The 13,050-nt window shown below is 38.1% G+C and overlaps 1 protein-coding gene across 2 annotated transcripts in view; it reads right to left on the bottom strand.

Annotated features, from left to right (window-relative positions):
- Positions 1-13,050, bottom strand: part of LOC108545442 (ras-GEF domain-containing family member 1B) — a 596,416-nt gene that overhangs the window by 37,114 nt on the left and 546,252 nt on the right. For both annotated transcript variants that reach the window (XM_017897066.1, XM_017897073.1), the window contains exons 5-6: positions 9,824-10,033; positions 8,225-8,485 (exon numbers count right to left, since the gene is read on the bottom strand). In XM_017897066.1, the coding sequence (XP_017752555.1) occupies positions 8,225-8,485; positions 9,824-10,033 (471 nt within the window). The remainder of the gene's footprint in view (positions 1-8,224; positions 8,486-9,823; positions 10,034-13,050) is intronic.

Below are 13,050 nucleotides of genomic sequence, written 5' to 3'. Positions count from 1 at the left end.
TTGTTCCCGAAACACATAAAAGAAGTCCAATCAATTCAGGGCGCGTAATAAACGCGTGGAAATGTTTGAAATGTCAACTAACTCGTAAAAATACGATACAAGAAGATTTTGCCATCGAACAATGTAATCGTTGATCAGAAAAAAATATTATCATTAATATCGAAAATATAGATTAAAAATTATTATCGAGTAAAATATTTCTTTATCTTATATAAATGAAATTGGTACAAAATTATATTTCTTCTCGAAAATTTTGCGAAATAATGAAAATATGAAATAAGAATCCAGTAGGGACTTATTTCTGAAGAAGATGGAGAAAATTTTCCTTTGGTAAAAAGAAATGAGAGCTTCGTATCATAACTGAATGACAATATATCCAATGCGAAATATTCCGTATAATAAATTCCTGAACGCGATAGACGGGTTTCCCCGCGACGCCGATTATGCAAAAGGTTAAAATATTTAAGTTGAAAAGATTAAAGAAAACTCGATACTACTTTTCCTCTTATCTTACATCGCATTAAAGATAGGAACTAAAACTTCTTCACTTCTGTTAATAATATTCCGCTTTTTCTCCCCCTTATCCTTACCATCCTCTTATAATCCTCTTAAAATTTCCTTCTACTAAATAACGAAATAGAAGCTGCAGCTCTGCCGGGCAATATTAAATTCTTGTTACTTTTAAGGGAGATGTGCGGAACCTTGTATGTAAATTAATTTCCGTAACCACGCGATTAAAATTGCGTATAGATAACGGGTTCCCTATAAATATTTACACGGGGAACATTAAAGCAGAATCTTGCTGATTTTCAGCATATTTTCAACTTCAAACTTATTTGGCAATAAGCTCGTTAATAATGAAGAAAATTAACATAAGTCATAAATAATAACCAGGAATAAGTGTATGAAAAAAATGCATCAATTATTTTCTCAGCCAATATAATTATAATCAGTCATCTATCAGTACCAAAATTAATTTTGGGAAAAATTCGAAATATTTGTCTGCAATTTTTATTTAGTCTTTTCAATGATAAATTTGCTAAAATTATAGAGAGAAGATTATTTTTTAGATTATTTTAAATTATTTTCTGCAAAAAGGAAATTATACAATTCGCAACAGGTACATGTGTATAAAATATTAGATTTTAAAGATTATTTATTTGCAAAAAGATTTCATAGACACAGGAATAGATATTCGCAATAATCACCTGCATAATTTACAACCACGATTATATTAAAAAAGATATTAAATAATTAAATATATTAAACAAGATATAAAACAAGAAAAATACGACAGAAAACAAGATATAACACGATATTAAACAAGAAAAAGAAATCAAACGTGCCTATAAATATTCCTCAAGACTTTGAAACACAATTCCCAAGCTATCGTGATACTTAACCCTTTGCACTCGAGAGGTGACCCTCAGTCACCATTTCATAAAACTTGGAAGTTCGATATTAATTAATATATCAAATTTAATGTAATGTAACAGTGTGCAAGATATCGAAATCAAATAATTCTACAATTCTATTATTATACAATTCTTTATTTACTGCTCGAAAAAGTATCGTCAATTTTTTAGTAGAGAATCTTTGAATTTCTACCCTTCTCTAGCCAAAAAATTGTCGAGTGCAAAGGGTCAATAGACAACCATGCTCCAGCATCGCAGAGCGAGCCTAAGAAAGAAAGCACTGCGATATAAAAGACTCGATGAACCTATAAATTCCTCCTAAATTCCTTCGAAATTCCTCCTAAATTCCTTCGAAATTCCTCCTAGATTATTAACTTATATCGTGATCTATCTCCTCAGGTCCAGACGGTCGGCATCTGCGACGCGACTAATTCAAAATGGCGGACAACCGAACAACATGGCGGCCGGCCGATATAGGGTCGTTCGCAATCGAGTAGTTTCCGGCCTTCCACGCTTAGAACTTTCCTTGACAGCGTGGAGTACGACGTAAAATGAGTAGGAGGGTGGGGAAAAAAGTGGAAAAAGGGAAGGACGAAGCGGCGCGTCGACTGGGTGGAATGAAAAAGAGATTAAGGGCGTATTATTGGTTTCGCGAGTTACGGCGCGCTTCTTGAGAAAGTTCAAGCGAAGCTGTCGTCGCGGCACGTCGCGGGAACGAGTTCAAAAAGCGCGGCGAACTTCCACTTTAATAAGCCGGAGCTTCCTAAGAGCTCGACCCGCCCGTTTCCTTATCTATCTTCTTTTTCCCTTTTTTCTCCGTCCCCGCCCGACCTATATTTTTATCGCAGTCCACCGACTTCCCGCATTTTCGATGCAATTCCGACGCAAACCCTGGCCGCAGATATGCAAGCGCCATGCAAATACTGTTTCGCGAAACTGCGAAATATTCTTCCCATTCGACTGATCTTTTTCCTCTTTTTATTCTCTTTAGGGGGTGAGGAAGGTGTTGCACCGTGGCGAAGCGAAGCTTTTTTGCGGGTGTATGGTATATCGGTCAAAGAGGAAGAATTTTAAGTAGTACTTTTATGACGATGTTATGTCGCGTTGGAACAGGGCCCGCATTTAATCCGATTAAAATGGCTGTCTTGGGATAAATAATTTTGGGAAAGACTGTATTCTTCGACGAAGAGGTTTATATTTATATCGAGTCTCCTCAACAGCGATTACAACCATTTTTATATTTATTTCACTTGCGAAAAATTTGCGAAGACTATCAACCCTTTGCACTCGACGATCTTTTGGCTAAAAATAAGTAAGAGTTCAAAGATTTTTTGCTATAAAGCTGGCGATATTTCTTTTAGTGATAAATAAGAAATCGTATAATAATTAACACGTAGAATTATTTGATTTCGATAGCTCGCACGCCGTTACATTATCTTAAATTTGATGTATTAATTAATATCGATCTTCGAAATTTTATCTAATGGTGACTGACAGTCGCCTCTCGAGTGCAAAGGGGTTAATTTCGCTCTCATTTTTGGTTCAATTTCTTACGTTTCAGGGAAACATCGGGAAACAAGAAGCGAATGAAATGAAAAATTATAGTCGAGATATAAGAATAAGAACTGGTAAAGGGCATAACGTAATTAAAAAATTTAGATTCTTTAAAGATTTATCTGAATTTGAATATAAATAGTCTGATAATAAACTAGGAAATATTAACTAATAACGACACTGATTTTCCAAAGTCTCTTCCAATTATCCCGATTATTAGCTGTATTTCACGTCAAAGGAAATGGAATAAATTATATCGTATCATATTTCATAAAGATCTCATTTTATTCCGCATGCCCGAGTGTCTGAATTTTAATATTTATCCTGCATGTCATGATTTTAATATTTCTCATGAAAAAGCCAGAGAGATAGAGGGGGGGACAGATATCTCACCGAAAGCACACAATATCCCTTTTTCCACCCTGTTGTGGATACAGGAAATTGCGTTCACATTAATTTTTCCATGTATACGAAATAAACGCACCCCCTCGGAAAGATGCACGTTATATCTATCGTAACAATTTCCACGGAATCAAAGAGGCGGGTTACGAGATGGTTATTTGCAAGGAATATTAAAGTTGCCGGTTGAAGAAGCTGCTTTCAACAATTTCCGGCAACTTTTGATAGGCAATGGAGCAATTTCATCCACGTTTAGATGAGGATGTTATTTATTATGCCTCAGGAAATTTATCTCCCTTTGATCATAAAGGAAGGTACTATTATTCATTCGACCAGGAGAAAATATGCGTTTAATGCCACCAGGAAGATGAAAGATATTCAATGTTAGAGATAGCAATAGTTTATTATTACCAGCCCACAACTATTTATTAATTTTGAGAAATGGAAATAAATACCGAAGGGCCTTTGAATGGTGTTCCATTAACTCTTTGCCCTATCGTTTATTCAATTTTAATTTACTCTCTTGCACCTATTTCGTTCATGATAAAATCACAAAAGATTTACAATTTTTGTGCATTTTAATTTTTAATTTAAAATGCTAATTTTAGATTGAAGTAAATGGTATACACAATTTAAAATTTAAGCAAGAGGTTTAAGCTAGGAATTAAAAACACCAAACTGATTGGAATGATAGTTTTGGATTGTAGAAAATTATCCGTAAAGACTAACTCTTCCTTTTTACGAATACTGAATTTAATAGCAATATTCCTATACCCTAAACTACCACGAGAATAATTAAATAATAAAACGGTTAAATAAAAATTTTGAAAAGTATTATTCGTGATCAAAACGCTATTACTCCTTTTCATATGGTGGCTTCTAGATTATTAGAAGACAAATGTATTAATTATTCAAATCACAAGTCGCAATACCTATTCACTAGAACCAAAATCTAACGATGAATGACACCTGTGCATCAAGATACCAAACAATCAAAGTACCAATTCACACAAACCCTAACATTCGAACGCACGAAACCCCTAAGTCTCGGTACCACAACACCGAGTTATCTCGATTTCAAGGTATCGAAACATCAAGATACCACTGCATCCAGCCAGCACAGTGCACCGTGCAGAGGTTCCAAACCGAAATCCCTCCATATCAAGATGTCGACGCGTCAACCCTATCGATTATCGAACTCCTTCTCTCACTCTGTTACAAATTCACAATATCCATGAGCACAATATTCCACCAGCACCAAGCTGCATACTTCAACATCAAGGATAACCCAAACAAAATACCACTGCAACCCTATCGAGTATCCAACCACAACGAACGTTCGCCAATATCCTCATCGCCTAAATCTTCCTCTTTTCCAAATCGTTCGCCAAAATGGAGACGTGCTCGTACTTAACCGAAAGCTAACCGGAACCCGGGCTGTATATCGAACGAGCGTTAACCGAAGCAGGAATCCTGAAAGTGGTATCCGAAACAGGTTTGCAACGCTGAAGCGACAGCCGCAGAACGAAACAATTGGGCGATGCGGTAATTTCTCCGGCCGCACGATCATCGATGAAGCTTGTAGCGGTCGCAGCTCACGCAATTCCGGCCTGATTAGCCGGCGCGCGGGCGCGATGCGCCGGCATATTTAACTAACTAATGCAGTTGCAAATTAGCTATTAGTAGGTGTTACACGCGGCGGCAGATAGGCGTAGGGTAATCAAATTAAATGGAATAGTTACTGTCTCCCCTGTCTGGCGACGGGGTGGGCGCCGGAGGAAACTACATAACCCTGTTAGCCTAACTGCGCAAAGTGCACGCGCTCGTACACGCCGGGATAACGCGCGCGTGCCCGCTGGAACGCGTGCATTAGCACGCCGAATGCGAATAACATGTATAAACAGGCATGATGCATAGGCGAAATCTCCGCAGATCCCTAGGGGATGTTATCAGTATCGCGTCTCCGCGTCCGGGAAAATATCGAAACGTCTGTCAAAGGGGAGAACGTGGCTGGAAAATCGAGTTCGACGGGGAATTGCTCGATGCCGGGAAAGGAAGCTATTTTAGTTTCTCAACACCGGAGAAGTATCACCTCCGATGCGTCTACAGGCACGTACAAAGTGTACGCAAATTCGATTTACGACGCTGGCGTATCGGAAAATTTCTCTTGAGATTAGGGCTAAGGGGCGGCGAGGGGACGTTCGGCTTCGGATTTGACGTTTCTCGTTTGGAAATTCGGGGAAATAGAGGATTATGAACTGAGAGTGACGCGCGGGAATTTGGTTAGGTTATGGGAATTAAGCTAGACGATTTGCGTTGAGAATTCGGCAATTAGCGCGATGATAATTTGCAATTTATTTGGTTTAAAGAAGACAAAGGTGATGTTTGTAAGGTTCCTTGCTATAAACGTATCTCGTCTCAGTTTTATATAATAGTTGGCCTATTTTATATTATTTTTGAAGACAATTGTACATATGGAAGTACGTGCTTTCATAGTTGGAGTGGGAAGAGCGATACTCTGGATATTAGACGATTAGTCGATTAACCCTAAGCGAGTCACCAAGAGCGTGCATAGAGAGCTAATTAGATAATTAGGCTAATTAATTCCAACAATTTTACACTAGTGTATTTTATTATTATTTACTGATATATTATTCATTTTAATTATACATATCATCGCTAAGAATAAAATTAATAATATTGAATTAATAATTGTTGAAAATAAGATACGTCTTAACGTATTTACAAAAATCAATCTCTTAGGAGAAGTGAAGTGTTTACTTCACGCTGTAGATAAGAAATAGGGGATCAGGACGAGCTGCAATTCCATACCCTTTTTCATCCCTCTAATTTTGTCTCTCCCTGCGTACAATTACAAAACAGAAGGTATACCTTCCTAAAAATAGAATAAAGATAATTATAAAGAACGATAGTTATTTCTTTTTACCCATAATCCCAATAATAATAACATTGACCCGTGACATGTACCCAAATTAATAATCTACAATAATAATCTATATAATAAAAATTGGTGTACTGCCATATTTTTAAAAGCAAAAATAAAATATCCAGGTAGCCAGTCGTTATGTTCGATTTGATATTTCCACGATTAATCTGAGATTCTAAAATACCTGTAGCTTCAGCTGACAGGCCACGTTCTCTCTGCCACGAGCAAAACAAATTACATCGGTGTGTCGATATTTTCGGAATCGAAGATTTAATTAGGGACAAGGAAGGGATGTAAACATTTACACGGGATCGGGTGGTCGTGGTAGACGTGTGTGCTGCCGATGCAAATGCTAGAAGAGCGTTCGTATCGATAAGCACAAAGGACATGGCGGGCCATTTAAACGGAAACAAGGGCCGCGTGTAACGAGGACCGAATTGGTGCACGAAACGAACGGAAGGCGGGTCGAGCAAGTGCCATAGACGGAATATTATCGGTTCATTATACGGCAACTTCTCGGCGGCTACAGTTAATCGAGTAATCGTTGCTAAACTTTATAAACAAGCTGAAGTTAGCGGAGCGTGTTTACAAATGAATTGGCGCTTATCGCGTTCGCCAAGTTCTTTACAATTACTGATAACGAATTTTCCTGGGCTTACTTTGGTATATCCTACTGTTTCAAATTATCCGGGAACATCGTCTGCGACTAAAGAGCTCTTTGGAAGAAGAACGAGTACTCAAGATAGGCTCTTGCATTGATTATTGCATTTTATAATCTCGTTACACGTTTAAGATGAAATTTTAACTTTGAATATCTCGAAACACGATTTTAGATAAACTTTTACTTTGGTTTACAGGATTGGATGACGGTAAAAGATATGTAAATTATTATAAATTAATCAGTCAGCTGTGGCGACCTCTTTTCAGAGCGTACACCTATATGTGTCGCGAGAATTAAGCTATGACAGGTATAGTCGTCAAACACAAAGTAAGTTATTAAAATATTGGATCAAAAAGACGGCTTTATTGTATAAAATGAACACTTTTATTACTAATATTTATCCGTTCCCTTAACATAAACATATGCAACATACATAATAAACGTAAAACTCAGGAAAATCAAATATCTATAAAAGTTAAAAATTCAAACTGCTGCTGTCGAGTACTATACACCAAAACCAGGAACGACACAGTGACACTTTGCACATTGAACACCAATACCGCGATTCTTTCCTAATCTCTTGTTTATAACAAAGTGCACATCTTCGAGAAGGATTGTTTATTGCTGAACTGCCAAGTATATGTATATAATCCAGGAAGGATACTGTGTTTGAGCGGGAAACATTAGACCTCGTTGGCCGAGATTTGATTATTTATACCTTTTAATTCTTTGTTTTATTTCATTTTTAGAACGAAAGATTCGAAACACATTGAAATTTACGAATATATGTTAATTTTCGCTAAAATTACAATTTAAATAGCAAATGGTAACTAAATTTTACGCATGACGGATATAGTCATCAAACACAGCTGACTGTTTAATGGAGAAACGACAAACACTTAACGTGGAAAGTGTAAAAGCCCTCAACAAGATTAACATAACATTTTAATATAATTAAAAAGAAAAGCTAGATTTTCTTTCAGTCCATCAACTACCTCAATCGAACTTTACCATTTTCTCATCACTTACATATTTATCTAAAGTAGAAATTTTGTAAAATTAAAAGCTTCTCATCGAAGTTTAATATCTAATCATCGAACTTCCCGATCATCGACTGAAATTTGTATTATGCACGAAACGAATGTCAAAGTTTCCCAGACTCTCAGGACGGTAGCCGGGAAAGGACCAAGGGGTCCGATTTAGGATTAATACGATATTAATACGCGTTTCTGGGGTATGTACACGAACCTGTGAGAGCTGTTCTGTCGTTGCCTCGGTCGCCAGTCTGGCCAGACCCTCCTCGTACCTCTCCAGGGCCGTCAGTCTGAGCAGCAAGTTTTGCAGCAATGCCGAAACTTCCTGCCTGGCCGCACCGTCGACCGCAGCGACCTTCTGCGTGATGGACTTGACGTGGCCCATCACCCTCTCGTCCCGGAAGTCGTACGGGAATGTTTCCGTCCATTCGGCTAGCAGCTGCACCAGTCGCGGCACGAAGCGTTGCAGACGTTCCTGGAACACGCCACACAGTTTTCACCAAGCTTCTCTTCCTCCCTTTTTATTAGCTCACTTCCCCGTACACGCGTTGCCAAACAAGTTTTGGATGAGGCGGGGAAATGGGAACGCTAGAGAATACGCGGAATGAATCTCGCGGAATTTTTCAGATCGATGGCAGAGTGCTAGAGACTGGGTTAATTGGAACAGAAGAGGGAAGAGGGATTCCTCTCCTTTCCACTAAGATGATTGGTTAGCTTTCCGGAATAATGGTTTGGTTGATATTAATTTTCGCGAATAGAGTAAAAATTCCGTTGGTCTGCTGTTTACGAAGTTCCCTCGGAATTTTTCAGATTGATGGTAACGCTGCAGAGACTGGGTTAATAGAGGGATCTCTCTGAGATTGCAGACTTTTCAGCTTTGATGGTTTGGTACATATTAATCGTGATAAACCGAATAAACATGGGGTTGGATTACACTGCCAACAAATTTTAACTTTTTCCCTAATCTGTAATATCCATTAAGTGATTAATGTCGAGTTCATTTTCCAGGGCACGAATTCGTAATTGAAATTGCTCTATCGACCTCAATTTCCGAAAAATGAGAGTTTTTCTAAAAATGCTATTAACTCCTGCCTAACTTGTTTCTAATTATTTAGAAACACGAATAATTATAAATATCGGGGTACTCTAACCTAACCTTTAAGATAAGAATGAACCTTCTGACGTATTTTCTTTTTATGTGATATTTTATTTTAACGAAAAATCATGTCTGTTTAGAAACACTCACAATTTTCTTGTATCGAGGTATTTTAATTTCCAAAGCACCACTCAAACAATACTCTATTCTGCAAAATCGAAAGAGCCCCCACCACGTTCGTACCTCGTCGTCTCTTTCGTTGGAGTAAAATACGCCAATCTATATATTCGGCAAGCACCGTATTCCTGCTCTCTTTCATATCGCTCCGATCCCGAAACTGGAAGCCACGAAAAGAACAAAAGAGAACGGGACGAAGAAGTGAAGAACCCAAAACGTAACATAACCGTAAATCACGGGAAGCGATTCTGCCTTCCGAAAATTGGGAACAAAGAAGCGAAGAAGAAGTGGGAAAGAGAGCAGGATCGTCGAGCTGGAAATTCATTTGCGAGCGAGACATTTCTGGCCTGGATACGCGCGTGCTCGTTATTACAAGGTGGAACGAGAGCAAGCGTGCCAGGGTGATTCTCCGAGGGGGTGAATGCGAAAAGGGGGTCGAGCCTGCGAGACGATGAAACGATAATGCACGCGGTGGCCGTAAAGTGCACGCCCGGAAGGCTCTCGGTGGGCTTTTGTGGCAGGCTGGATTCGTGGGCTCACCTTGCCACCCTCTCCATTCAGGTTTTGCTGATGTTCGCAGAGGGCGCAGACCTCGCCCAGGAGCTCGTGCGGCTTGATGAAGAGCCTGGCGCTCAGCAAAAAGGCGAAGAGGTACGCCCGATCGGGATAATATTCTTCGGTGGGCACCATATGCTGCACCAGGGCTTCCAGCGAGCCCGACACCAGGTTCCCGTCTCGATAGACCAGTGCCTGGAAATGAAACACGGGTTTGGTTAATTGATCGTGACTGCTTCCAGCGTTTCTGCCTCAACTACGTGGCATTGTCCACGTGGCGGTCTAAAGTTCTAGATATTCGCGCGAGTGTGCGGTACAGTGTTCGATATTTTTTAATTTTGGCAAGAACAAAGAGAAATTGCTCGAATTTTTGTGTATCGCGATCAATTAGTGTTATTTTATAGTAGGGACGTCATAGCCACGTGGTAGTCTGTCGTTGGAAGTACTCGCGTGAGTTTAGCTTAATTGCACGCGATATTTTTTAATTTTGGCAAGGACAAAGAGAAATTACTCGAATTTTTGTGTATCGCGATCAATTAGTGTTATTTTATAGTAGGGACGTCATAGCCACGTGGTAGTCTGACGTTGGAAGTACTCGCGTGAGTTTAGTTTAATTGCATGCGATATTTTTTAATTTTGGGAAAGAGGAAGCGAAATTGTTCAGATTTTAATATATCGCGATAAATTGGTGTCACTTTTCAGAAGGAAAGCATAACCACGTGGTAGTCTAAAGGTGGAAGTACTTACGTGGGTTTAGTTTAGTAAATTTACGATATCTTTTAATTTTGGAAAAAAGAAAGAGAAATTGTCCCAATTTTTGTATATCGCGGTCAATTAGTGTTACTTTATAGTGAGGGAGCTATGAGCACGTGGCAGTCTAAAGTTGAAAGTACTTGCATGAGTTTAGTTTAGTAAATTTACGATATTTTTTAATTTTGGGAAAAAGAAAGCGAAATTATTCGGATTTTAATATATCGCGATCAATTGTCACTTTTCAACGAGAGACCATAGCCACGTGGCAATCTGAAGCTCGAAGTACTCGCGTGAGTGTATAGTAGATGTCCAATATTTTTTAATTTTGGTTACGGCTCGCGAAATACTCGAATTTTCGTATATTTCAATGAATAAGTAATTAATAATTATACATATACACCCACAGATACGCGAGTAATCCTGGGCTTAAAGGATAATTTTCATTTTGAGCTGCGAGAAGGTTGTTTTGATTATCTGCTTATGCATACCGCGTCTATAATTTAGAGGATGAATATGTATTTACTGTATGAAAAGGAAAGTTACGTAAATATATGGGATGCCCTTAAAATCGTGGCGCGAATTTCTGGAAAGGATGTATGTTTTCACGGTGCTTATTAATATTTAGATTTTACTGAGGATGTTTGTGTTGCTCATACATTAAAATTGCATACAGAAAGTTAGTAGATGAGATTACGTATTAAATTGTATAGAATAATTGACGGGGTTGTAGGGAAGTTCGAGGACGAAGGAGAACGAAAAAGTCTGAATTACTTTATTATTAAATTTCCTTGTTTTCTTCGTTTTTGTATTAGCAGTTTGAAAGTAAGCTTATTAAAAATTTCATCGAAAACGAAAGTTTCAAATCCCCGTCGGGGAGAATAATTATACTTTAAAATGAATCAGGTTTCGTGTCTCGTATCGATTACTTGGCTTAACTTTGCATAATGTAACCTAAAAGCTAATTAACTATTGAAAAATAAGTTAGAAAATCGAGCCGATCGATTTTCGTGTACCGTGGAAAACTCGTTTAATTCATTAGGTATTCTCTCCAATGCTATATTTACGTGCAGTCTACCTCGAATGCTATATAATTTACACCTGTCAATTCGCGACATTAATTGCTCGAATAAACAAATAAACATGAAGATCGATATGTAAATAACGCCATCGCCTTTATTATCATATACTAACGCAATAACACGATACACGGGAATAATATTCCATACGATCGCAATTTAATAGAAAATGTCAATTCCACGACAAATACACGTATATTGATATTTTCGATCAATTCAATTTAATTGGTTTATTTGAAATTTACCCTCCGTTTTTTCGACAACAAACGGAGGACTCATTGCAACTACCAATTAACAGAGACCAATTGATTAAAATTACAGAGACTAAAAATTCATAACTAATTAGCAACTTCTCCTTCAGGATATCTGTGAAACTCAATTCTCGTGGAAGATAAATCTTAATTTGTTTAAAATAAATAAAAATCGACGAAAAAATAAAAAACCAGAGAGAAGCAACGTTGGAGCTTTAAAAATGAATATCTACCGTGCTTCGTGTCCACTGTCCCAATTTTTGGAGAGATTATATACTACCAAAACGTTGACTATATAAAATAGCCATATTTTACCCGGAAAAAATCGACCAAGGGATATAATCGTGGGAAAGAAAGCTATTTCAAGCGAGAAATTAGCATCCACGTGCAACGAGCGATAATTAATAAAGCGATTCATTCAGTAAACGGTGACAAATTACCAAATGACAGTTTGTATCACGCGTAATTCTTGCTCGTGCGATATTTAACGACAGATTAATACGTTATCAGCAAACATATTAATTAACGTAACGTCGTCGTTGCGCGATTAAATATGCTGATGCATAAAGCCGGATCTGATTGCAGAGGAAATACGCAGTCGGTCGATAATGTCGTTAAACCGATATTTAACGGCACAGAGCGGGATAGAGTAGGATTTAAATTCGTTTGAATCACGCAGAGGGCCCGTGAAAATGATTTCCGACGTCTCGTTATCGGCGCGGACTAAACGCCGTGTAATAATCCTTCGAAATTTTACAGGCGCGATTTTCGCGCGAATTTCAACGAAAGAAGCGCTTCGATGCCATATTTTGTAACTTTATGGCCGCATAAATAGCCCCCTTTATGGTACTCGTAAAGTAAAAAGAAGTAATAACGAATGAAATTCCGCTTCTTCCCCGAGTGCCCTTCGCTTGACAACCTGGCGACGCTCAATTTTTCTGATAAATTTTGTTCCATGGCATTTGCTTTTACTACATGCCCGTAGAAACGAGTAATAGCAGTGGCCAATGTAATGTCATCGCGATTCAATTTTTCCATCAATTCCTTTTTCTGAAGTCCGATATTCGATGAAATTTTGGGGGCAGAAAAATAATAGAGAGTAATTAGATATTTTATTATTATATTATAAAAG

The sequence above is a fragment of the Eufriesea mexicana genome, unplaced genomic scaffold (genome assembly GCF_001483705.2).
Source record: "Eufriesea mexicana isolate 0111107269 unplaced genomic scaffold, ASM148370v2 scaffold474474869, whole genome shotgun sequence".
Taxonomy (NCBI): Eukaryota; Metazoa; Arthropoda; class Insecta; order Hymenoptera; family Apidae; genus Eufriesea; species Eufriesea mexicana.
The sequence above is the reverse complement of the archived record's forward strand: the minus strand, read 5'-3'. Positions and strand labels throughout refer to the sequence as shown.